Source organism: Astyanax mexicanus, chromosome 2 (genome assembly GCF_023375975.1).
Source record: "Astyanax mexicanus isolate ESR-SI-001 chromosome 2, AstMex3_surface, whole genome shotgun sequence".
Classification (NCBI taxonomy): domain Eukaryota; kingdom Metazoa; phylum Chordata; class Actinopteri; order Characiformes; family Acestrorhamphidae; genus Astyanax; species Astyanax mexicanus.
This window is the reverse complement of record NC_064409.1, coordinates 15,004,323-15,031,371: the sequence shown is the minus strand read 5'-3', so window position 1 is coordinate 15,031,371 and position 27,049 is coordinate 15,004,323. Positions and strand designations below refer to the sequence as shown.

At 38.2% G+C, this 27,049-nt stretch overlaps 3 protein-coding genes across 4 annotated transcripts in view; all 3 read left to right on the top strand.

Moving 5' to 3' along the window:
• The first annotated feature begins 1,833 nt into the window (after positions 1-1,833).
• On the top strand, positions 1,834-15,757 carry zgc:194209 (strictosidine synthase family protein). Its single transcript, XM_049473427.1, has 12 exons — positions 1,834-1,922; positions 2,210-2,299; positions 2,907-3,028; positions 3,782-3,880; positions 5,494-5,646; positions 6,837-6,949; positions 7,883-8,043; positions 8,756-8,954; positions 10,114-11,916; positions 13,077-13,816; positions 14,667-14,968; positions 15,060-15,757. Coding segments are annotated over exons 1-9 (1,146 nt in total). The 5' UTR covers positions 1,834-1,920; the 3' UTR covers positions 10,321-11,916; positions 13,077-13,816; positions 14,667-14,968; positions 15,060-15,757.
• Positions 14,748-27,049, top strand: part of LOC125793887 (scavenger receptor cysteine-rich type 1 protein M130-like) — a 33,043-nt gene continuing 20,741 nt past the window's right edge. The window contains exons 1-4 of the mRNA XM_049473425.1: positions 14,748-14,812; positions 24,798-24,954; positions 25,053-25,343; positions 26,199-26,501. Coding sequence (XP_049329382.1) covers positions 25,238-25,343; positions 26,199-26,501 — 409 coding nt within the window. The 5' untranslated portion in view covers positions 14,748-14,812; positions 24,798-24,954; positions 25,053-25,237. The remainder of the gene's footprint in view (positions 14,813-24,797; positions 24,955-25,052; positions 25,344-26,198; positions 26,502-27,049) is intronic.
• On the top strand, positions 17,753-23,161 carry LOC111190920 (scavenger receptor cysteine-rich type 1 protein M130-like). 2 transcript variants are annotated; one of them, XM_049473428.1, is made up of 9 exons: positions 17,757-18,031; positions 18,212-18,532; positions 19,217-19,522; positions 20,501-20,572; positions 20,805-21,096; positions 21,478-21,531; positions 21,622-21,786; positions 21,916-22,005; positions 22,721-23,161. In XM_049473428.1, exons 1-5 carry the CDS (start codon positions 17,929-17,931, stop codon positions 21,008-21,010), a joined length of 1,008 nt encoding a protein of 335 aa, XP_049329385.1. In that variant the 5' UTR covers positions 17,757-17,928; the 3' UTR covers positions 21,011-21,096; positions 21,478-21,531; positions 21,622-21,786; positions 21,916-22,005; positions 22,721-23,161. The 2 variants fall into 2 exon arrangements, with proteins under 2 accessions (XP_049329386.1, XP_049329385.1); XM_049473429.1 differs by lacking the exons at positions 21,478-21,531; positions 21,622-21,786; positions 21,916-22,005; positions 22,721-23,161 and having other exon boundaries at positions 17,753-18,031; positions 20,560-20,572; positions 20,805-20,947.

The window sequence follows — 27,049 nt, the reverse complement described above, 5'->3', positions numbered from 1 at the left end:
TGATTGTGATATACTTGAGGAGTGGGCAACATGGCCCTGAAATAATAATAATAATATTACAAAATTTTAGGGTATTTTTGCAGTAACCATATTCTTGGTGATATGAAAAAAAAAAATAATAATATTTTATCAATTTCAGGATAGTACTGTTGCAGGATATAACATTCAACAGAAACAAAAAAAAACTGTAATCTTTTGTCCATTTTGTAAACAATAACTTACCAAGATTGAAAAAAGAACAGAATATCGAGTGCATGCATATGAACTGCAAACAATCAATTCATTAAAAAGGTCTCCCTTTATAACTGTTACACAATTACTGTGCCACAATATATTGAGTGCAATACAATATGGCACACCTCAGTGCTGTATACATACTGTATACTTTATTATGAGCACGGCAGTCCAATAAATGAATGAGCCCACAATTAGGGCTTTTGCAATTAAACTAAAATGTCTACCAGCTGAAAAGCTTGATGGCTTTCAGTTTTCAATTTTGCAAGACATAAATAACCTCTCCACTAAAATTTTAAAACTGTGTGGTCATGTGGGGACACCTTCTGGTCAGGTGCTGTAATAGCTTGTTTACTTTCATAGGATAAAAAAAATACAAAGTCAAAGTCAAAGTGTTTTTTATTGTCATTTCAGCTATATACAGAGTACACAGTGAAACGAAACAACGTTCCTCCAGGGACCATGGTGCACATAAACACAGTGTAGACAGAACAATAGTGCAACAGTACAAAAGTGCAGACAGACAATACAACACAATACAGACAAAGAATAATAAATAACAAGACAGTGTGCAAAAAGTATGCAAAAAAGACCAGTGGTGTAGTAATTACCTCTATTACACAGTGTGCAATAGAGTCCAGTGAGGTAGTAGGGTTTTTAGTGCTTTCCATTTTCTGGGGTAAGTGGGGTAAGAGTGTGTGTGCATGTACAGAAAAACCATCAGTTCAGTCTCTGAAGTTGAGGAGTCTGATGGCTTGGGGGTAGAAGCTGTTGCAGAATCTGGTCGTGCTGGACCGGATGCTGCGGTACCTTCTTCCCGAAGGCAGGAGGGAGAACAGTTTGTGTGAAGGATGGGTGCGGTCATTCACAATGCTGGTTGCTTTGCGGATGCTGCGCGTGGTGAAAATGTCCGTGATGGAGGGGAGAGAGACGCCGAGATCCTCTCAGCTGTCCTCACAATACGCTGGAGGGTCTTGCGGTCAGAGACGGTGCAGGTCCCAAACCAGCCAGTGATTTGGGACCTGCACCGCCTCTGACCGCAAGACACTTATAAGTTTAAGTTTTATTAGCAAACTTTAAAAATAAGGAGTGATCAGTATAGTACTATAGAACTGTAGAATAACAGTATATTCATATAAAATATATACAACTAATAAAGATTATAATAAAAAAATATGCAATTAATGAAAAAAATCGTTAATTATACAGCATATTTATATTTGCTGCCACAAAAAAGAAACAACAAAAAACCTTTGTAACTTTACAGAAGAAAAATTTTCTTTAGTGAAATTGAGATTTTAAAATGCTTTTCTATCGTTAATTCTTAAATTCAAATTTACGATAAACATAAAAAAAATAAATAAATAAAAAATAACAATGTAAATTCGGCTTTAAATGCTTAGATATTAATATGAAAAGGAAAAAAAATAAAGATGTATATTTATACGTATAATTCGAATATAAACAGTATACAAAAATAAATGTAATTTTAGTGAAATAAAATGTTTTATAACATAAAACAGAATTAAAATCTGAAGTGGGGTGAGTTTGGTGGAAGCGTGTGTATTTACTCCACAGCGCCCCCGCTGGTGTAGATCCGCTCTGTGGTTGAGGCGACGGGAAGCGTCTGGAGTTTCCACCGCTCTGCAGCTCCGCAGCTCGGCTCTGATCTCCGCGGCTCCCGCCATGTGAGTACCGGAGCTCCGTAAACTCTGAATTAGGAGCTGAATTAATGCGTGTTATTATTATATATTTATGGAGCTGCAGCAGAAGTACAGTATTAGTGTTAGGAGTGACAGACAGGCAGGCAGACAGACAGGCAGGCAGACAGACAGCGTGGGACAGTAATTTAATCACCTCCAGTGGTTCACTTTGTCGACTAGTTAATAGTTACAGTGATATTTAATTGATATTTTACAGGTTTGTGGTGTAAATCACGTTTTAATGCCACTAATTTCGGTGTGTTTTTGCTCAGGACTGTACAGCAGTGTGTGTGGGTCCTGGTACTGGCTGTTGCAGTGGGGGTCTATTTTATCCCCTCACCAATAGACCCTGAACCATTTATGTAAGTAATGTGAAATATGATATTTTAAAATTCATTTAAAAGTTGATTCATCCGGATTTTATTTATTTTATTATTTTATTTTTTTAGTACATTTCTTAATATTACATACAATTAGACAGAGCATTTTGTTACAGTGCCTTTAAACTGATATTTTTCTGATTTTGCTATTTATAGGTATATGTTCAAGCAAAATGAACATTGTTGTTTTATTTTATAAATTCGGACAACATTTATTCCAAATTCTAAATAAAATATTATCATTTAGAGCATTTATTTGCAGAAAATGAGAAATTGCTAAAATAACAAAAAAAGGAAAAAAAAAAGCTTTCAGACTTCAGACAAAAAGAAAACAAGTTAATACTCATCAAGTTTTAAGAGTTCAGAAATCAATATTTCAAATATTTCAAATTTACATCACATCATAATTTTATTTATCCTGTTTTCATGCATCTTGGTATATTCTCCTCCACCAGTCTTACACAACGCAACATATACATATGTACACATATACACTCTGTATGTCCAAACAGATCTGAATTACTGACCCCAGTTTAGTGTGCTTGGTGTGGTGAATTCCTTTGTCGTGCTCTGTATGTTTTCTCTTTAGATTTGAGGGGCCACCGCCGGCTCTGGAAGGTCCTCTGGCGGTCAACACGAGGTTACAGAGAGGACGAAGACTGTTTGCTGGACAGCTCAAAGGCCCGGAGTCTTTTACTGCAGATCAGAATGGTAATTAATGTGTGTGTGTGTAAGAGATACAGAGAGACAGAGAAAGACATACACACACACAGACAGAGATGCTCAGCTTGTGGTGCTCAGCTTCAGTCATTTATTAAATACAAAAGCATCTTCTAAATCCTATGAAACAATCTGAACAGTCAGATAAAAAGAGTTAATATAACTTTCATCACACTGAATTTAATTTAATTTAATTTTACTTTGATTTTACCAAATTGAAAACCTCTGGATATAATCAAGAGGAAGATGGATGATCACAAGCCATCAAACCAAACTGAACTGCTTGAATTTTTGCACCAGGAGTGCAGGCATAAAGTTATTCAAAATCAGTGTGTAAGACTGGTGGAGGAAAACATGCCAAGATGCATAACAACTGGGATTAAAAAACAGGTTTATTTAACCAAATATTGATTTCTGAACTCTTAAAACTTTATGAATATGAAATTGTTTTCTTTGCATTATTTGAGGTCTGAAAGTAGCTCTGCATCTTTTTTGTTAAATCAGTCATTTCTTATTTTCTGCAAATAAATGATCTAAATGACATTTTTTTTTTTTTTTTTGGAATTTGGGAGAAAAGTTGTCCGTGGTTTTTAGAATAAAACAACAATGTTCATTTTACTCTTAACAAATACCTATAAATAGCAAAATATTTGTTTTAATTACATTGTTGTCAATGAAAACTGAAAAGCATAAACATGTGATACATTATACTTCTCTATTTGGCCTACTTATCTCTTTCTTCAGGGAACGTGTACACGGGCACAGTGGATGGGAAGCTTTGGAGGATCAATAATGAAACCCTGACGTTCATCACTCAGATGGGCCAGAATCTTCCAGAATGTGGTGAGAAATCAAGTTCTCCGGCAGAACAATCCCTCTACCACACAACCCTCACTCGCTGTAATCTTAATAGAGTCTTTACATTAAGAGACAGAGGATCTGAGCTGGAGCTGGAGCTAGGACTGGGTTTAGCTGCTCTTTTGTGTGCAGCGCTGCTTGTTTTGTCGTCAGGGTGTGTGCTGGATCCAGGGTAAAGGAGTGTCGTGTATTAAATCGCGAAAGCCTCTGTGTGCCCCTGCCAAAGTACATTAGACATGGCCATGTGATTCACAAAGATTCAGTTGTTATTTGAGAGGCTTGGCGGCGGAATAGAGACTCCAGTGGGGATGTCTTTACTACAGCTTAAAGTAATACTCCTGCATTTTTAAACTGATCTCAGTTTTAATTATTTTTGATTCTCTGTGAATAGAAAAGAACCGAAGACATGCAAACTTAAAACTCACAACAAACCAATCAGCAGTGAGTTTAGTCTATTTCTACTGTAAACTGAAACATTTGATACGAATATATTACCTGCTAATAAGAAGACGAAAGGGAGCAACCCTGTCAGGTGTAGGGTTGTCACAATACCACAATTTTGACTTTTTGGTTCGAATCCCCACTCATGCAGCTTTGCCATCAAGCTGCCGGCGCTCAGAGGGAGCACAATTGGCCCTGCTCCCTCCGGGTGGGTAGATGGTGCTCTCTCCCCACATCACTCCTAGGGTGATGTCCACAACACAGGGCGTCTGTGAGCTGTTGTATTGGAACCGGGTCGCTGCGCTTTCCTCCGAGTGCGCTGTGAGGCTGCTCAGCAATGCTGCATCAGCAGCAGCTTGAAAAGGAGCGGTGGCTGGATTCACATGTATCGGTGGAAGAATGTGTTAGTCTTCACCCTCCTGGTGGGTTGGGGCATTACTAGTGATAGGGGGAGTCCTAATGAGTGGGTTGGGTAATTGGCCATGTAAATTAGGGAGAAAATGGGAAAAAAAATTGAAATAAAATTATTAAAAAAAAAAAGAAAAAAATTGATTTCGATACCTATAACAACTGTAGTATCACTTCTCAGCTCTCTGTAGAGAACAGGGTGCTTGTCCACCAAATGCAGAGCTCGAAATGTGAGTTCTGCTGTGTCTGTATCTTTGCCTTAATTATTAGTGAAAGTGTAGTTTATAGGGTCGTGTATGGTTGTTAGGGATCCCATTTTTATTTTTCTATCTATTTCAAACTATTTATTTCACTTGTTTGCATTAATTCTTCTCTTTTTATGCAGATGAATAGTGTTATGTCTAAAATAGAGTCTTACATGTTATATGATAATCTTTACATAATGTTTTAATAAAAATATATAAATAAAATATTGTTTACAGCATCTTTTATTTACAATTAATTTTGGTAGTTCATTAAAGGGTGGTGTTGTCTCTGATTTTGAACTATTCAGATTTATCAGCCTTTAAGTTTATTTTTCCAGGATAACTTTTTACATGCACTTTGAAGAAGTGACCACACACACACACACACACACACACACTCAGACCTACACCTTTTTGGTTGAATATTTTTTTCACCAGCTTGTTAAGTGTGTGTAGCTGTATATAAAATAGTTACTCCTCTCTGTTGCATGCTGACTCCTGCAGGCACCAGTACAGACTACGAGCCTGTGTGTGGTCGACCTCATGGGCTGCGGCTGGACCGTCACGGACAGCTTATAGTGGCCGACTCGTACTTCGGCCTGTTTAAGGTGGATCCCTGGACAGGACAGAAGACGCTGCTTCATTCCAGCAAAGAAGGTTTGCTTTATTTTTTGTTTTTCTTTCATTTTCTTATTAGATTTGTATACATTTTTTTCCACACAGCAGTCAGGGCGACCAAATCACACAATGTTACCAGATGCTTCCTCTAAGTCACACAAAGTCAGCCAAGCCTTGAAGAAAATGTAGTAAAAAACACAGACCCAGATTAACACTATAATTTTAGCTAATCATAATGTTACAGTTAGTTGGTTTAAGAATATAAAAACATAGTGTGTGGAAGTCACAAGAGTGATGATGACTATACGACTATAAACTACGTATAACCACCATCTTTACTGAACTGAGCTTTTATTTCACAGAACTGAACCATTGTATGATTATATTTGACTATGATTGAGGCACAATTCTACCACCCTGCACTTTAGAGACTATAGGAAATATTATGAACAAAATGAGTAATGCATAAATATAATAAACGTTCCCAAAATGTGACTTAAAATATTTGGGAACATATCTTTGTAATTTACTATTGGTCTGATATTACAAGGTCACATTTTGAGATTTGTTTTATATATAATTTTATTTATAATTTTTTCCCATTTTCTCCCCAATTTACACGGCCATTTACCCAACCCACTCATTAGGACTCCCCCTATCACTAGTGATGCCCCAACACACCAGGAGGGTGAAGATTAGCACATGCCTCCTCCGATACATGTGAAGTGATCCACCACCTCTTTTCCAACTGCTGCTGATGGAGCATTGCCGAGTAGCATCACATCGCGTTTAGAGGAAAACGCAGAGGCTTTGTTCTGATACGTCAGCTCACAGATGCCTTGTGCTGATCGACATCACACGTTGTGGGTGGGGAGAGAGTGCCATCTACTGTACCCACCCAGAGAGAACAAGACCAACTGTGCTCTCTCAGGGCTCCGGCAGCTGATGGCAAGCTACATGAACAGGATTCAAATCGGCGATCTCCTGATCATAGTGGCAGCACTCAGAGCCCATTTTGATTTTTTTTTTTTAGATTTATTATTTACAAATTTTGTCATTATGTTAAAATATATAAAACATAAAAATTATCAGAGTAGCCTGTGTAAAATTTGGGCATGTTCAAGTATTGCAAAGGGTCTAAACTTTAAACTGTTTAAATTTGCCAACCTTTTCTGTTTTTTAATGATAATGAAATTTGACAATGTATTCTTTTTTTATTATTTGACAAGGTGCTGATGGAATCCCTTTTGGCTTTCTGAATGGGCTGGAGATCTCTAAAAATGGAACTGTGTTCTTTACGGACTCCAGCAGTAGATGGGGTCGGCGGCACGTTCGTTATGAGGTAAGTAAGAAAGAGTAAAAAGGGTAGAGAGAGCAGGTCAAGAAAAAAAATTTAAAAGTAGGTAAAAAAAGAAAAAAAACTGAAATATTGTGATTTTTTTTTTGAGCCAAATCACCCATCCCTGATAAACACTGACAACACTGACACCTCTCTTTATGTGGTTCATTAGATATAATTGTAATGTTTTGTTCCACTTAGTGCAAACAGTCCTAAAAATGGGTCTTCCTTAAGATGCCTTTCAAATTTCCAGTTTCATTCTTTGACATTATATGCACCTCTCTGTCATTAGTTTGCCAGATCATTACCACCAGAATCAATACTCACTAATGCGACCTCACATTTTAATTTTCTACAGTCTGTAATCAAATCTTTTTGGTTAATTTAGAAACTACCCCAGTATGGTGAGAAAAAATGACGAATTTGACAACCAAAAATTGTACCTTGCATTATGAGAATAGTGTAGTGTTTCTGGATTGATTTAACCACAATGTTTTTAGACTGCTATAGCAATTTCACACTGTTTAGTGCTGTCTAGAACCCTTTCTGCTATGAGTGTAGATTGTAATCTCAAATCCAGTATTTTATGGCAAACATAAAAGAAAAAGCATTTTTTGACATTAGTGCTATGCTGTAGACTAAATTTTAAATGCTGCTTTGAATACAAAGTGGTGTACAAAGTAGTACAGCACCACACAGTGGTTAATAAAACACATTTCAGCCATTTGATTCACTTGGCAAGAAAAAATAAAACGTTATTTTATTTCTCCCAAATTTAATTTTCCTATTTCTTTTTTTTTTGTTCCATTTTTTTAGTTTTTTATTGGGATATAAATATTTGTTTTTTTTTTATTTAATGCAATTTTAGATATTTAAATTATGGAAAAACAAACACAAAGAGCACAATTTTTTATTGATGCCCAGTATCTCCACTAGGTCCTGGAGACTAACCGTCTGGGTCGCCTGCTGTCTTATGATCCTGAGTCTGGGAGCGTTCGGACCCTGCTGGACTCTCTCTACATGCCTAACGGCTTTGCCTTCTCAGCTGATGAAGACTTTCTGCTGCTGGCTGAGACCAGCATCGGCCATATCAGCAGGTAACGAGTCAGAGCTGTAAATAAGAGCTGTAATGTATGCGCCACATATATTATATGCTTAAAGCAGCATTGTTCTGGATGAGAATTGGTCAGAAAGTGTAATTCATAAGTTGGGCCATTTCTAAATCATGCATTTCTGGACAAGCTGAGAGATACAGAAAAATAACTCAAAGTGAATGAAGCCTGTGGTCTGAGATGGTAGAGTAATATTACAGGATTTTACATTAATATTGCTCAAGCTACAGAGCGTTATACAGGTTTCTTGAGCATTGTCCTGACCACCTGACCAAACTTAAAATCTTTACCAAACCCAGATGGTAAGAGTTGGTAGTGCACAATAGGCTCCTGTGGTGTGGCCTAAGCTTTTGTACTTAAAGTAATTTTTCCCCTTACATTACTTTTACTTTTATACTTTAAGTAGTTTTGAAAGCAGTACTTTTGCACTTTTACTTAAAGAGTGAAAAGCTTGAGTTGATACTTTAACTTCTATAGAAGTATTTTAAAACCTAGTATCAATAATTGAGTTCCTGAGTAATGAATGTGAATACTTTTCACTCCTTTGATGGAGCATCAAGCAGATTTTAAAACAAAGTAGGTTTTTCACTGGTTTTATTGTTTACTTTTTATATTTATTTTTAGAAAATTGCTTCAAGAAATCAGTTGTGGTTTAATTACATTTATTATTAAATTAAATGTTTTTTTTTTCAACTAGGTTCTGGCTAAAAGGACATAAAGCTGGAACAAAGGAGACTGCCATGAACAATATGGTTGGCTATCCGGACAACATCCGCATCAGTGACCATGGCACATTTCTAGTGGGCATTAACACTGTCCGTTTCCGTGGTCGACTCCTCCCACCTTTCCTGGACCTGCTCGCACCCTATCCAGCTCTCAAGCGCTTTGTGGTCAAGGTCAGCTATGTCATCTTATGTAGAGATACTCAGTGTGCACTAACTGTTTCTTATGATCTCTGTAGTAACATCTTTCTAATAGAATGCTCCATAGGAGACAAAGTTGAGCCTAAGGTCATTATACCCAGTACCAAATATCAGTTACAGGGGTACAAAGCTCCCAGTATCAAACTGTGATATGGAACAGTTGTCCTATGGAGTGATGGAGCTCCAAACAGTACCTTTTTACATTATTATACTTACCTTTCTAGAACAAATGAGACCACTTAAAAATGAGTTTCTTTGATTTTACCCAGTTGAAAACCTCTGGAATATAATCAAGAGGAAAATTGATGATCACAAGCCATCAAATCAAGCTGAACCGCTTGAATTTATCCAAAAGCAGTGTGTAAGACTGGTGGAGGAGAACATGCCAAGATGCATGACAATTGTGATTAAAAACCAGAGTTATTCCACCAAATAATGATAAAAATGAATTTGTTTTCTTTGCACTATTTGAGGTCTGAAAGCTTTGCATTTTTTATGTTATTTCAGCCATTTCTCATTTTCTGCAAATAAATGCTCTAAATGAATTTGGAAGAAATGTTGTCCATAGTTTATAGAATAAAACAACAATGTTCATTTTACTCAAATATAAACCTATAAATAGCAAAATCAGAGAAACTGATTTAGAAACTGAAGTGGTCTCTCAATTTTTTCCAGAGCTGTGTATTCCTTTTTAGTTTTAGAACCAGGTGTCTGCCAAGATTTGGACTGGGCCTTTTTTACCAATATCTTTCTAGGAATTTTCTTAAATGTAAGAATATTTGAGGAACTTAAGGTAAATCTGAACAAATTGTCTATCTCAGATTTGTAATGTGTTTTTAGGCACAGAATTAGGCACAGCTCTGCTCTTATTCTAATGGATTCCACTGTCCTTGTAAATTGAACAAATCCCAAATAAGAAACACTGGAAAATGTCAGAATCTTGCTGAAAACTGTGTAGGGAGGTTTTATGAGCATTTGGTGAATAAGGCCTGTAGCTTTTTCTTAACTAAGCTTGTGTAATACCCGATTTGTTGCACAAAATCCTTTAAAAAAGTATATTTCTCCATAGTGTTCATTTTTAATTTAACTTGATGTGAAATCTATAATTTTTGTATCTATTAAAAACTGTTAGGTAATTCCTCTGGGCTGGTATGATGCTCTGCTGCCCTCCTATGGCCTGGTTCTGGAGCTGGGGCCCGACGGACAGCTGCTGGACAGCCTGCACGACCCCACAGGCACTCTGACCTGGGCTATTAGTGACGTCTTCCAGCAGAGGGGGATCTACTATCTGGGCAACACTGACCTTCCCTTCCTGGCAGTCCTGGATCAGTGGAGCTGATACTGGAGTGAAGCGTTCTACTGCTGGTGAAAATCTCGGGAATACTGGGAATGTTATGAGATGTCCATTTTTCAACTGACACTGGAATATGACACTGCACCGTATACTCGGTGATGCATGTAATAAAAGGACTGAATTGCAGCTACAGAACGAACACTAGAATGAAGAATATTGAAGATAAGCACAAACAATAGGATGTAGGACCAGGGCTATATGCTGCTATGAGGCCCCTGCCTAGAGAAGAGCACTGGTTGGTATTTTAACACTGTTCTGTTGTCTTGTGTGAAACTTCAATATTTGGCTCAGTGGTGTTGACTTTTAGTGTGGACTTTAGGTTTTATGATGATTCATTGTTCTGTACTCGGTCAAGCAGCTGGAATAGAGTTTCACATTCCTGCTGGAACCCGCCCCCCTAAGTGCCAAACCATTGAGTGTTTCTAATGCCAGGTTCACCATACAGGATTTTTTTTTTAGTGGTCAGGTCCAGGGGCCTCATTATAAAACTCTGTGTACAGAGTACATTTTTAAAACTCTGTGTACTGCATAAACACTTGGTGTAGTGCCGCATTTATAAAACTCTACGCACAAAAAACAGGAAATGGTGTAAGCCCAGAAAATTCAGAATACTACTGCTACTACTACTAGAGGTGGGCGATACCGGGAATTTTGGTATCGATCCGATACCAAGTAAACGCAGGGCCAGTATTGCCGATATCGATACTGATACCAATACTTTTTAATATTTAAGCTTTATAGATCCAAATGATCCAAAAACCTAGGATATAATTTCACCAAACATTGTAAGTGATAACAAAATACTTTAGTATCACAATCAACATTTTTTGTTTAGAAACAATGGAACAGTAACAAAACAAAGTTTAAATATAAAATAAAAAAATAAAATAAAAATTCTCCCCTCACTAGACATCTTTTCTAGTTCTTTGTTTCTTTTTTTAATAGAATTGTCATTTGGAAAAACAATAAAAAATAAGGAATTGTCTTCCTTTCAGTGCAATTCAAATGCAAGTTTTTCTTAAATAAACAGAGTGTAAAAAAATATCACTCAACACAAATCTCCTGAGGTAGAGGCGTGTCGACTCGAGGAGAGCGCTGAGTGGGCGGGGCCAGGCTGAGCCTACCTGCATGGCGGTTTGGCTGGCTTTGCTGAGCCATGTGACGCATGTGCAACAACAAGAGACCAGAGAGTAGACTGTGGTGAATCTCGTGCGAAGCAGTCAGTGCGTGCGGCAGAGAAAAAAAGCTTGAATATCGATATTTTTACACGAGTATTGCTCAATACCAATACCAGCGTTGGTATCGATATTATCGATATTTGGATCGATCCGAACACCTCTAGCCTCTACTGCCTCTGCAAGCGCAGGCAAGATGGCAGCTTCCATTTCGGCCATATTTTGGCTTTAAAACGCCTTAATGAGAGTAAATTGGGACCGTCCAGTCCATACTTTTATACAGTCAATAATCACAACCCAAACTCCACAACGCGCCAAGCAGCACATTTTTAGTTGCTGCGGAAGCACAGCTCATTTAGGCTCAGCTCAGCTCACCTCAGGACTTGTTGTGCTACTAAGATATAAGGTAAGTTCGACCAGGTCCTTTATTTTATGATCATGTATGTATTTGTAGTGTCTTACACCACCTGCACGTGCTGGCCTTGCCTCTCTTTCTAGGTAGTTAGCTAACGTTAGTTTGTCTAAGGATAGCTAAACATTGCCATAGTTTAAATGTAATATGAATTGCATTTGAAAATGAGCAGATTTTTAAAACTTGTCTTATGAATAAGCTAATTTGAAATAGTTTTTTTGTGGGAAAAACCTAGATAAAATAGCTTAATGACGAAGTGTGAGAAAATTAAAACAGCACAATATTTTTCCTCAGGTGTAAGCTTAGCGCTGTTAGCTTAGCATTAGCTCAGTGTTCGTGTGAAGAATAAAGTTAACGTTATATGTAAATTTCATATAAATAAGCCAACTTGTTGTTGAAATTGTTTTGTTAAAATACTGCACATATTTCTGGTCAGGGGTTAAAAGTGTATCCTCGCATTATATTAGCATTAGAAGTAACGTTAAGTAACTTACATGTAAATATTATGTAAATAAGCCAATTTTAAATAGTTTGTTGTTGGAAAAATTCAATAAAAAAGCCTAGCGATTAAAAAAAAACCTTGCAAGATTAAAACTGCACATATTTCTCGTCTAGAGTTCAATGAATGTGTATTCCCACCATTAGCTTAGCATCAGCATGAAGAATGTAAATATTATATAACGTTAAATAAGCCAACTTTAAATAGTTTGCTATTGGAAAAACTTAATTAAAATAGCCTAGGGGTGAGACAAGGTCTGGAAAGATTAAAACAGCGGAATATTTCCAGTCCAGAGTTAACTGTGTTTTTGTAAAAGTGTATGGCTCCCCCGCTGCAAAAAGCCTGCAGTGTGTGGAGCGGTAACGTTAGAGCTTAGATCGGGCCCAAAAATCCAGCCCGACCCGGCCCAAATCCATGCACTTTCTGCCCGAGCCAGACCCGACCTGACCCATAAACTGTCATTCTGAACCCGAGCCATTTTTTAGTAATTAGAGCGTTAAAATTGAGCTATTTAAAACATTTTCGGGCTGTTTGAATTAGCGAAATCTGTTAAGAATTATGTTAAATAACCTTGCGACGCTGAAGAAGCATAGACCTATTATTATTTCTTTTTTTATTCGCTTCTTTCTTTCTTTATTCCTTGTCTGTTGTACAGGCAGTGTGAGGTTGGTGGATGGTGGCAGTCGCTGTGCTGGGAGAGTGGAGGTTCTTCATAGAGGGCAGTGGGGAACAGTGTGTGGTGATGACTGGGATATGAGTGATGCTGCAGTGGTGTGTAGAGAGCTGGGCTGTGGAGAAGCTGTAGATGCACTGGGCAAATCTCATTTTGGATCAGGATCAGGACCAATCTGGATGGACGATGTGAACTGTAGTGGATCAGAGTCTAGACTGAAGAACTGTAGATCACCAGTATGGGGTAAACATGACTGCAATGAAACCCACAATTCTGGAGTCATCTGTTCAGGCAAGCTACACTATGTTCATATAATATGTGCACTGTATTGAATAGTTACATTGTGTGTCTGTGCTGTCTGACTTTCATTTATTAAACCCTGTTGTTATCTCATTGTTTATGCTCTTGTGATATTTTAGGAGCCAGGCTGGTTTTAGGTTCTCACTGCTCTGGGAGAGTGGAGGTTCTTCATGGAGAGAGCTGGGCCACAGTGTGTGATGCTGACTTTAACCAGCAGGATGCAGAGGTTGTGTGTCGAGAGCTGGGCTGTGGTTCTCCTGTGAAGGTTCTGGGAGCAGCTGCGTTTGGTAGAGGGGAGGGTCCGGTGTGGTCAGAGGAGCTTCAGTGTAGAGGAAACGAATCGCAGATTCACTTCTGTCCAAAATCATCTTCACTCAAACACAACTGCTCCCATGATAATGATGTGGGACTGGTGTGTTCTGGTAAGAGCTGCATGTTTGTGATTAATGTCATTAAGATTAGCTCAATGTTTATGTAAACTTTTTGTAATTCTGTCAAAAATGCAAATGTCTTGCTATTATTTCAGTTTTCAGCCACAATTCTACTTTACATCATTTATAGTGGTGAAAATACATGTTTTTTTCCATTCTTTCTCAATGTCTTGGTCTGTCTTACTCACTGTTGTACAGGCAGTGTAAGGTTGGTAGATGGTGACAGTCGCTGTGCTGGGAGAGTGGAGGTTCTTTATAGAGGACAGTGGGGATCAGTGTGTGGTAATAACTGGGATATGAGAGATGCTGCAGTGGTGTGTAGAGAGCTGGGCTGTGGAGAAGCTGTAGATACATATCATGAGTCTTACTTTGGATCAGGATCAGGACCAATCTGGATGGATAATGTGCACTGCAGCGGCTCTGAGTCTACACTGAGGAACTGTGAATCAGCAGGATGGGGTAAACATAACTGTGATCATTCTAAAGATGCTGGAGTCATCTGTTCAGGTAAATTGTATCAGTAAATTATTTTATGTTCCCTTCTGTTAACTAGGAACAGGAAACTGTTCATAATATATCATACATGTAAAACAAAGTCTTGTAAGTGGTGGGAAAGGACCCATTTTAGAGGCTTAGGGTCCATTTAAGCGTAGTAGTACTGTTTGTAAGGAAACAGATAGCGTTCATTTAGTCAACTTTTCCACTGAAGGTTAAATGCCATATCTATTTTGACCATTCTTGCTGTGTTCATGTCAGAGATTCAATGACATGGAAAGACATTTTCATGTTGAAGCAGTGACTCACATATGTTTAAATTCAGCTTTATGTTCACAATTTTTAGGAGTCCGGGTGGTTGGTGGTTCTCACTGTTCTGGGAGAGTGGAGGTTCTTCATGGAGAGAGCTGGGTCACAGTGTGTGATGCTGACTTTAACCAGCAGGATGCAGAGGTTGTGTGTCGAGAGCTGGGCTGTGGTTCTCTTGTGGAGGTTCTGGGAGCAGCTGCTTTTGGTAGAGTGGAGGGTCAGGTGTGGTCAGAGAAGCTTCGGTGTAGAGGAACTGAATCTCAGATTCACTTCTGCCAAAATCATCTTCACTCAAACACAACTGCTCCCATGATAATGATGTGGGACTGGTGTGTGCAGGTAAGTGTTTTTCAAAAAAATGTTTCCCATTTTTACTCTTACTAGTTCATAATTCGGTAAATTTTTCTTGTTCTTATTTTCTCTTACACAGACAGTGTGAGGTTGGCGGATGGTGGCAGTCGCTGTGCTGGAAGAGCAGAGGTTTTTCACAGAGGACAGTGGGGAACAATTTGTGGTGCTGGTGCAAATTTCATAGCGGGTTTTGTCATGTGTAAAGAGTTGGGCTGTGGAGAGCCGTTTAGGACTGATGCAGCTGTTCCAGGATCTGCACCGATCTGGATGAGTCACGTGAAGTGTACTGGATCAGAGTCTACACTGAAACACTGTGGATCATTAGGGTGGGGTGAACACAGCTGTAATCATAATATGGATATTGAGCTTACCTGTTCAGGTATGTTTTAATTAGACAAAAACTGTAATACGTACGTATTACATGTATTACATTTGTGAACTTCCTGAGAATGTTTCGACACATCATAGACAAAATCAAATCAGAGATCATATGATGGAATGTCACTGTTTTGTATACCTATTCCGTATTAAATATTCTATTACATAGTAAATTCTGACAGTTACAGCTAATGTGAGAAGCAGTGATGTTTTTTTTAACATTTGCTTTGACTTTTATTTAATTGCTGAAAATATTAACCCAAGATATTGTCTAGTCAGTTTCATTTTGTTTGATAAAATTTAATTTAATAAAAAAGGGTCTGCAGTACTGATTTGCTAGAGCACAACATTTGTTTTCAAAATTATAACCTGAATGAAACAAAATGCATTAGTCCTTTCCACTTCCAGACAACTTCTCAAACACTTTATGTGCCAAAACAAAACCAGTCAACACACTGTAATTAGAAACATAGTGCCATTTCCAGCTTAACAATTTAGTGCTGGACGATATGACAAAACTTATGTCACAATATATTAATTTTAGTCGATGTGTTATCGTTTTGATATAAATGTGTACAGCTCAACTGAACAACTTCCTGATGTGTACATTATCACACACTGAGATTGCCAGACTACTCTGCTGTTTCACTTAAAAAAAATTAGTCAGTAAAGATGCTGTAAATACTGTACATATCTTTAAAAAAATGTTATAAATTGATGCTCCTTTATTCGTATAAACATATACAATAACAGTTTAAATGCTTTGCTGTGTAATAATAAAATATACCAGCCCTGCTTAAAATGATTAAGAATAATATGCAAATATGGACAGAATTTAGATATTTAATTATATTTTGACCAACAAAAAAAGTCAGAATAAAAAAAAATGTTTTTTTTTTTTTTTATTTTTTTTTTATTGTTTTTCTATAAATCTTTTGTTATGATTTTCAAAATGGCGGATTAGCCACTATGGCTATTTGGCGATGCCAACTGTTTTCCTAGCTAAATTAATCTGTATTATTAACATGGATGAATTGGATAGATTATGTGGTTTGATCTGTGAACTGGGATCTAGCGTCGGAGATCAGAGGGCACAAAGTAGGGTAATTAATGAGCAGTATTTTTGTTATTTGTGTTCATTTTTTTTATTCATTAATGAAGTGAACATGTTAATTTGACAACTCTAGTATTTTTTCATCTCATTACTAGCCTTCTGTTTTGTTTAGCATTTGTCTATTATACAAGTCTTTATTTAATCTGATTGTGAGAGAGAGAGATTAAACATTTTTGCATTACACACAGATCACAGGACATCCAGACTTGCTGATGGTCCTCATGTTTGCTCTGGGGGAGTGGAGGTTTTTCATGGAGCGTCTTGGTTCACAGTGTGTGATGCTGACTTTGACCAGCAGGATGCAGAGGTTGTGTGTCGAGAGCTGGGCTGTGGTTCTCCTGTGGAGGTTCTGGGAGCCGCTGCTTTTGCTAAAGGGAAGGGTCAGGTGTGGTCCGAGGAGCTTCAGTGTAGAGGAGATGAATCTGAGATTACTCTCTGTCCAATAACCTCTTCACACAAATACAACTGCTCTCATGGTAATGATGTGGTACTTGTATGTTCTGGTACAGTATAATATGTGATATTGTTGTCTAACATTTCTTTATGTAATATACAGTATAGGAGAGAACTTGCTTTTTTACGAGTCTCTTGGTTGTAAATTCAGGTCATACTCAGGCTCGGCTGATGAACGGCTCAGACTCCTGTTCTGGTCAAGTGGAGCTCCAGTACCTCAGTGAGTGGGGTACAGTGTGTGATGTAAGCTGGGATATGAGAGCTGCCAGTGTCCTCTGTGCTCAGCTGAAGTGTGGGAGTGCTGTGGCTGTGTTGGGGTCAGACTGGTTTGGGGAGGGGAGTGGCCGGATCTGGGCGGATGTGTTTGATTGTCAGGGGAACGAAACACGCCTGTTAAAATGTCCCATTTCATCATGGAGTCGAACTGCATGCTCTCATAAACAGGATGTTGGACTCATCTGCAGTGGTAAGCTTTTAAGAATCTTAAACATTCTTATCAATGGGCTGTAAAGTGATTTTAGGAGGAAGTGCCCTTATAATGTTCTTATATATATATATTTTTTTTACTTCACTTCAATTAATTTACTAATGTATCTCAGTTTTGAACATGAATATACATTTCCATAGACAATTTTGATTTCTGAAAATCAATTTCTAATTTTGCTCCATATATAGCTCAGCTAATGCAGCAGTACCTGTAAAAAAACAATGTGTTTAATTTCTAAATCTGATTTATTTCAAGTGCTGTAAAAACAATCTTATTAAGCCTGTAAAATCTAAAATATATTTGTGGTACTTTCAGGTTCTTCTCTGGCGTCTCGTGTGGGTGTATTGAGATTGACTGGAGGGATGGAGTGTGAGGGGGAGGTAGAGGTTTTCTTCAGGCAGGAGTGGAGGAGAGTTCTGCTGGACTCCTGGAGTGAGTCTGAGGCCTCTGTGGTCTGCAGACAGCTGGGCTGTGGTTCTGTACTCAACACCTCCAGCTCCTCTTCATCCAGTCCTGATGGGTTTCAACTGCTCTGGGAGTGAAGCTCATCTGAGGAACTGCAGCAGCTCACAAGCAGTTAACTGCAGCTCCACAGAACAGCTCTACATCACCTGCTCTGGTACATTAATTCAAATTATTTGGAGTTGTAGTGAATAATGCCTGTTGTTAGGGGGAATTTTTTTATTTTGTTTTATTGTAAGGGTTATTATAATTATTATGAATCTGAACTGAACCAATCATCATGTGACTACGGGTGAACTAAGAAATCATACTTTGAACTGGTTTCTCTTAATTTTAGGCTACAGCTTCATCAGGCTGGTTGGTTCTGGGGGAGACTGTGCAGGAAGGCTGGAGGTTTTCCACAGTGGATCATGGGGGACAGTGAGTGATGAATTTTGGGATATTGAGGATGCGCAGGTGGTCTGCAGACAGCTGCAGTGTGGAGTCGCCCTCAGTGCTCCAGTACCAGTACCAGCCCGGTTTGGATCTGGAACTGGACCCATATGGCTGAATGAGGTGGAGTGTGAGGGGAACGAGGCATCTCTGTGGAACTGCAGATATCAGCTGTGTGGAGAGGATGAATGTGGACACAAGGATGATGTAGGAGTCGTCTGCTCAGGTACAGTGTGCTGATTGCTGGTGTTCTTACATTGAACACTTCACCTGTCAGACCTCTAAATTTTCTCTTCAGTGCTGAAAGTGAGACTTAGTTAAACTGTTAAAATAAGACTTGTTAAACCAATCTAAAGTTGTTGCCATGTGGGTCAGCCAGACCTCTTCCTGTACCTTTTTTTTTCTTGTTTTTTTGAATGTGTCAGAATGTACGGTATCTAAAGGGCAAACTAAATTGTTTCAAATTGATCTGTATTTTGGTGTCTTTTTTTAGGTATTATGATAAAAGTGCAGTTTACTACAAAGTCAGCAGTAGAGTGCAGTAACACATTCTCTTCTAACTTTACTACAGACTAAGACTTAATTTATTCTTATTTTTGCGCCAATTTCCAAAGCTTTCTTTAAAACAAATATATTCAGTTTTTTTTTTTTTTTTTTTTTTTTTTTTTTTTTATACAATATACACTTTTTGGGGGTCCTTTTCTGTTTAAAGGCCCTGGCACTGCTAACTTTTGTACCATTTGAGCACACTGGATTTTGTACCATTTCAGTTTATTAACTGCACTGGAGAGCTTAAATGGCAAAAAATGGGGGTGTTCTAAAACTTTTAACTAATAGTGTAGATTCATTAAGTTTGTTTTAAACTACATGAAAACTCCAGGGTCTAACATACAGCATTTTCTCTCATCAGAGTATAAAGAGATCAGACTGACTGAGGGCTGTGAGGGGAATCTGGAGGTGTTCTATAATGGAACCTGGGGGAATGTGTGTAACAATGGGATGGATGTAGAAACAATGGGTCTCATCTGTCGGGAGCTGAACTGTGGAAGATTTAAGACTGAGAGAGCTACCAAAGCACGAGTGGAATCAGCTCCTAACTGGCTGGATGATGTAAAATGTAGGAAACATGACTCTACTCTGTTTCACTGTCCATCTTCATCCTGGAGTCAGAACAATTGTGATAGAAGCAGTGAGGTGACTCACATTACCTGCTCCGGTATGTTGTTTTTCTTTGTAGTAGATGAGCATGAGTAAAAACAGTTTTTCATGGAAAGTTGTGTTGAAAGAAAGTGTTGTGGTGACCAGATCACCCTCACTTTTCCTCATCCTCTTTCCCTGTGTAAGTGTATACAACCTGAGTAAATATAAAAAATAATAATTTTATTTATTAAGGGAAAAAAAAATATCCAAACACCCCCTAAAAAATAAAATGTGATTAATTACACTTTTTGGATAGATGAGTATTCAATTTCACTTAACTCAACCAGGCCTGATTACTGCCAGACCTGTAGAATCAAGAAATTCTTTAAATTCCTTTATTCCTGATCATTTAAAATTAGCTTTTTTATGTTTACTCGGGTTATCTTTGTCTGATGTTAAAGTTATTTTAATAATCAGAAAAATATCAGTATATCTGTAGGCGGCAAATACTTCTTCATGGCAATGTATGTGTGCAGCATTGCTTGAGTTTTTTTGGGACTACAAGCTACACCTTGCTGTGCTTTTTACACTCATCTGGTCATGCTGGGAACACATTTTAATAAAAAGTGTAAAGTGTATCAGAAAAAATTACATTTGTGAGTGAAATAATAAGATATTTTCCATTGAATTACATTACATTTGGCAGATGCTTTTGTCCAAAGTGACTTACAAATTACTAATAGGAGCCTGTTCTGTCCGAAAATCGCACTGAAAAATTGTTTTTGTCATTGCTGGAATAGTTCGGTGGGGTTAGAGAAAAAGAGCAGTCTGGTGCAGCTTGAAGTTTCCTGTGCGCCCTGTTAGAATGCCTGGTGTTATTTGAGAATCAGCACAACCAGACTGACTTTTAATTCTGTGCGTTGGTGTGAAATGAGGGGGTTTGCCGCTCAATTGAAACTCTCATTTGTTATTGCTGAGATCATTATTTTAGTAATGAGTTTAGTAGTATTGATTTGATTTTTGTAGTATTTATAGCATGTGTCTCCATTTCTAGGAGAGAAGAAACAGCTTGCATTTGAAAACCTTCAAAAATTCTTCTTATTTCCAAACCAGGGTCAGTGCTCAAGTACGAATATTTGACTACCACTCCATTCACTACTTGAATAAGTATACATATTAATCAGATTTGTTCGTGCCTACATTCTAACTTGTTTTGTCAAATAATTCTAAACTTCCCTTTTCATCAGTTGATCTTTGATTTGAGTGAAAACTGATTAAATAAAAACACTAATGCAGTTTGCTGTAGTTTTGTTATAAAAATGTAATATTATTCATGTGTCTGTTCATGTGTGATGTAGATTACATGCCTATTAGGTTGAGAGGAGGAGAGGAAATCTGTTCTGGGAGGTTGGAGGTGTATCATAATGCTGAGTGGGGGTCTATATGTGCTGATCTGTGGGACATCAGGGATGCTCAGGTGGTCTGCAGGCAGCTGGGTTGTGGGCCGGCGCTGAGTGCTAATAGAAGAGCTGTTGATGGTTCTGGTGGACAGAGTGAAGTGTAGAGGGAATGAGATTCACCTGTGGGACTGTCCTCATTCCCTGAAGATCCACACTGGCTGCTCCCACAGTGCTGGAGTCACCTGTGCAGGTGTGCGAGAACATTTTTTAATCTAGTATTAACTTCTCTTAAGATAACTATGGTTATGTTAAGCAGTGTACTCTGTATTTCAGTCAGGTTCAATATTATTATTATTGTGCTCCTCTGACCTGTAAAAGGGAGAATAGCATTTATATTATGGCTGATTTAGGCTCACAACACTGATAAATACACTAAGTAACATTGGCAGACAATAATGCAACAATATTTTTGAAAATACCTACAATATTACCATGTCAGCCATATACTTCTTTTGTTTCAAAGACAATAAACACAAAAACAATAAATACCATTTCTTAAATAATGCTGCTCTAATCTCTTTCTCCTTCTGTAACCTCTTTTTCTTGACCATTTTTATGATATTTCTTTCAGACATATTTGTCACATTACCTTTTTCATCTGAAACAACTACAACTTACACCACAGGTACTCTTTTAATTAGTTCCTGTGTGATTTTTTTTTAAGTTTAAACAACACTATGCAGTGTTCAACAGTGTTTTTATTCTGTGTTTTCAGTACCAGCACAGCTAACAGAGAAAAAGACAGTCCCTCCTTCAAAAAATCCATCATCTAATTTTCCATAAATCTATCCAGTGTCTCTCCTGGTTCTGGGATCTGTGCTCTTCCTGGCCTTAGTGCTTCTGGTTGTGCTGTTTTATCAGAACAGAGTGCTCAGGAGAGGTAGGGAGATTTAGAGATCATCTAAAATCCACTTTCTGTACTTTCTATAATCATCATTAGTCCTTCAATCTGTCATCAGTCTTCTCTTCTACTGAACTGACTCCATGTTTCTTTCTTTCTCTCTCACAGTGATTTCTAAGGCGAGGAGGAAGACTCTGCTTGAGGCAGTCTATGAAGAGGTTAACCATAAATGTGTCACTAACAGATATACTGAAAGAGGTAAATTATATGTAGAGAGTTTCACTGAAGGCAGTCTATAGTTTCACACAGTATGTAAAGTGGATCTAAGGTCAGATATCAAATAGCAATTCTGAGTGTTTAAATGACTATAAATGAAAAAACTACATGCAGTAAATCAATTGTAGCATTGTTACCTTATCTTACAGGTTCAAAATAATATGTGTTACTCCACTGACTATAATAGGAAGAATTACATATCTGTTACTATCAATTCAGGCCTGTACTGCTGTTAAAAAGCAGAGGAAAGGGATGGGGTTTGTTAGCCAACTTTCCCATTTCACCTTAAATGGTGCAAGAGACAGCAGAGGCTGCATCATTTAAGGCGGAACAGAACAATTAAATAAAATGAAAGCTAATCCAAGCTCCCCATAACAGGAATTAAGAAATTGACAATTGTTCCTTAATCACCAACCTTTCTGAAGACATACAATGCCATAAAATTAGCTAGGTTACTGAACCTTAGTGCTTCTGATGACGTATCTGGTGCATGAAGTGTTGTCCCAATTCTTATGGGGAGGATTTCACCCTTTACACTCAAAGAATGGTTGGGGTAAGTGGTAGGGCCATGGAGTGAAATGGGATTGGGCTTAAAGCCTCATCTCATTTTCAGACTTACAAATACATTTTTTTTGCTGTAGATTTTGATTAAATAATTGAACTTTGGCATTCTGACTGTTCTGATCTCCTTTAACAGGAAGTTTTATCTCTGAAGATCAGCATTCAGGATATGAGGACGTAGATGAGGAGCTTCTCTCAGGTAAGTTGACATATACTGAATGTGTGTTAGAATTTTTAATGCAGAAGAAAAAACATATATATATATTTTGTTTTACAGAAAAAAGTTCCATGCAATATGTGTAGGGTTCTGAAGTGTTTTAGCAGTTAGCATCAGGCTTCAGGCCGATAAGACTCACCCCTGAACGGGAAAATAGTGAGCGTGGTTAGCGGGTAATGCTAATGCTAAATTCAATTTATCTTTGACTACTCCAGTATATCCATGTCTGGCACAAGTTAAAAACAATGTCTTGCCTACTGTACAGTTTGTAATAGTGATTTTAGGATTGCCCAGGGGTAACTAAAGGATTGCAAAAGGCATGTTGAGGTGAGTTAATATCCTTTGGTGTGTGGGAGTTTTTTTTATATATATATATATACACAGCATGTTTAAACTAACTTTGTGGACTGTATGTATACTGGCCTCTTTTTCTGTTAGGATGTTCTTGGAAAGGCAGTGAATGGTATAAATTCCTTTATCCTCGAAGAACTTAACTACTTTCTCCACATCGGGCCGGGGATTGTCGTGCACCGTGAGAAACCACGGACTCACTGCGCCAGCGTAGGGTTTTACAATGGGTTCAAGGATTTCATCTCAATACATAAGAGCAGGCAGGGTACTATTGTCTAACACAGCGTTTCTCAACCTTTTTTCTATCACGACACCCTTTAAATATATGCGAGATGTCACGTCACCCCAGTTAAGGGGGAGGGGGCGCTGGCGCATTACTTCAGGTGAGAACAGGGGTGGGGGGGTGCTGGCGCAGTACTTCAGGTTGAGAACGGGGGGGGGGGGGTGCTGGCGCAGAACTTCAGGAGAGACTGGGGGGGGTGGGTGGTGTGTTGCTGGCGCAGAACTTCAGGAGAGACCGGGGGGGGGTATATATTTACTTTTTGATCTTACATTCATGTGATTTACACTTTGCTATCATCCAGTCAACCCATTTTAGTATTGCTATAGAAGTATAAATTAGTGAACTGATTTCTTATGATCTCTAAATGGGAGCTTTTGATGTCCATGATTTGGTTTAAATGTATTTCAGCCTTGTTTGAGTATTATTATTTGAGTATAAGTGTAATTATTCTCTGATTATCAGTGTGTTTGTTTTTTTCTCCACACAGACAGTATGAGGTTGGTGGATGGTGGGAGCCGCTGTGCTGGGAGAGTGGAAGTTCTTCATAGAGGACATTGGGGAACAGTGTGTGATGATTACTGGGATATGAGAGATGCTGCAGTGGTGTGTAGAGAGCTGGGCTGTGGGGAAGCCATAGAGGCACCACGGAGAGCTCGCTTTGGATCAGGATCAGGACCGATCTGGGTGGAATATGCTAACTGTGCTGGATCAGAGTCTTCACTGAAGAACTGTAGGTCGTATGATTGGGGTAGACAGAGATGTACCTAATCATGATGAAGACGCTGGTGCTGTTTGTGCAGGTAAGATGCAAAAAAATAAAACATATTACACAGAGATGTAAACAAATGTGATGAGGCCTGTGTTGGAATGTACTGAATTAATTATTATTGTTTTATATACACCCCTGTAAAAAAAAACGTCTTTGTAACATGAAAAGTTTAAGCCTGAACCTAAATTCACTTTCATACACTTAATAAATGGATTATTACAGAGGTGGTTTTGAATGCTTTGGTTTAGAATTAGCAACTAAGAAATAATATATATATATATATATATTTAAAATCCTTGTATTTCAGTTAATGAAAAGTGCAAAATATAAAAATCACTGCCCCATATAATTTAATTCCCTTCTATTCAAATTAACCTCCCAGCCCTCCCAATGCTGTGTGTTAATATTAACGTACATGTTCTCTTTGCTCTTATAAACACATTGTAGAAGTCAGACTGGTGGGCAGATCTCACTGCTCAGGGAGAGTGGAGGTTCTTCATGGAGAGAGCTGGGTCACAGTGTGTGATGCTGACTTTGACCAGCAGGATGCAGAGGTTGTGTGTCGAGAGCTGGGCTGTGGTTCTCCTGTGGAGGTTCTGGGAGCAGCTGCTTTTGGTAGAGGGGAGGGTCAGGTGTGGTCAGAGGAGCTTCAGTGTAGAGGCAGCGAATCACAGATTCACTTCTGTCCATAATCATCTTCACTCAAACACAACTGCTCCCATGATAATGATGTGGGACTGGTGTGTGCTGGTAAGAGCTAAATGGCTTATGTATTAATTTTGAGATTCAGTCTGATTTTTCAGATTTCTACATCTTTTCCTCTCTCTCTTTCTCTCTCTGTTGTACAGACAGTGTGAGGTTGGTGGATGGTGGCCATCGCTGTGCTGGGAGAGTGGAGGTTTTTTATAACAGAACATGGAGATCAGTGTGTGGTAAAAACTGGGATATAAGAGATGCTGCAGTGGTGTGTAGAGAGCTGGGCTGTGGGCAGGCTGTATTTAAAAATGTTCAGTTTGGACCAAGATCAGCCTGGATGGATGATGTGAACTGTAGTGGATCAGAGTCTTCAGTGAAGCACTGTAGATCAGCTGGATGGGTGGAACAAATTTGTAATCGACTTGCTGGAGTCATCTGTTCAGGTGAGCTCTCCTAAATCCTAAAATACTTGTCGTTGGAATGTATATCAGTTGTGCACAATTTATTTATTATAGCATTTCTTCCTAATCTGCCATAATCATGACCTACTTTCACCTATATTAACCCACTTTTATTTGGTTAAGACCACTAGATCAGTCACTGTTTGCTCAATCTCAGACCTGGTTTTGCGTTTAAAAAATAATGTGGCAAATTACTGTATAGAAGAAAACTATAAGCTGTAATAAACCTAGTTAACACTTATAATACAGCCTGTGTTTTAGAGCTTAAGTTCCCATAACTTACAGTGTGATTTCTCTGTATGAACTAGCACATTCAAAATACTTACCGGGTCTTACTAGTACTTAAATGTAGGTAATAACTTGATATACTAAGTCAAATTATTATATGGAGATGAAAAGTGATTTTCACTATAAGACAATACTTAATTATAGAAGGACTATTGCTGTAGGCATGATGGAGAAATACATTTTTGTAATCTTTCCTTTCTGGTAGAAAATAATGGATTTCCATGCAGAAGTCCCATTCACAAAGAAACAGGCGTTAATATTTTTTAGTTAATTACAGTTACACCTTAGTTCAGTGGTACATGGCCAGAGTTTTTATCTTTATATATTTTAAGCAGTTAATTAGTACATTTGTTTGTGTTTAGTGCTTAAACTGTTAATTGACTCCATGTGTAAGCCCACACTGCAGTTTTTCACTGTCATCAGTTCTTCACTAATATTAGTTTCATCGGTCCTACAGTAGAACCCTGTGGAACTTCTTAAGGTTTCCAAGTACTTAATGCTGTGTGTTAATGTTAATGTACATGTTCTCTTTCTCTTAAACTAATTTAGGGGTCAGATTGGTGGGCAGATCTCGCTGCTCTGGGAGAGTGGAGGTTCTTCATGGAGAGAGCTGGGTCACAGTGTGTGATGCTGACTTTGACCAGCAGGGTGCAGAGGTTGTGTGTCGAGAGCTGGGCTGTGGTTCTCCTGTGGAGGTTCTGGGAGCAGCTGCTTTTGGTAGAGGGGAGGGTCAGGTGTGGTCAGAGGAGCTTCAGTGTAGAGGCAGCGAATCACAGATTCACTTCTGTCCAAAATCATCTTCACTCAAACACAACTGCTCCCATGAAAATGATGTGGGACTGGCATGTTCTGGTAGGTATTTCACTTCCTTTTGTCAATTTCACACAAAACACTGACAAAAACACACATCCACCAAATTCAGATAACAGACAATATTATGAAAAAAGATATTAAGACATTAAAACATTAAGAAACCTTTAATTTGATTTGTCATTTATGTCCTTGAGGGCTAACCAGACTTTTTAAGTTTACAAGGAGTGCTGCAGAGAAGTCAAAAAGCAAAAGTTTTATACATATGAAAAAATGTTTAGACTTTGACTATGTTGAATTGTTTTTGGTGACCATTTTAAAAGAAACTTACAAAGTCTTATTTTTTTATTTAAAACTACAAGTATGTTGTTGTTTTTTTTTAATGTCTACCATTGATTTACAGGCAGTGTGAGGAATAATAAATTATTTCATTTAGACTAAGATGAGTAATATTTAAGGAACTACACATACACACACATGTCAGATGTGTGGCATTCCTAATGTGCTTTCACTAATGTGATTTTGCGATGTGGTAGAGTGCTGATCGTGGGTCCAACAGTATCCAGCACTTTTTAGTGGATTAGTGGATT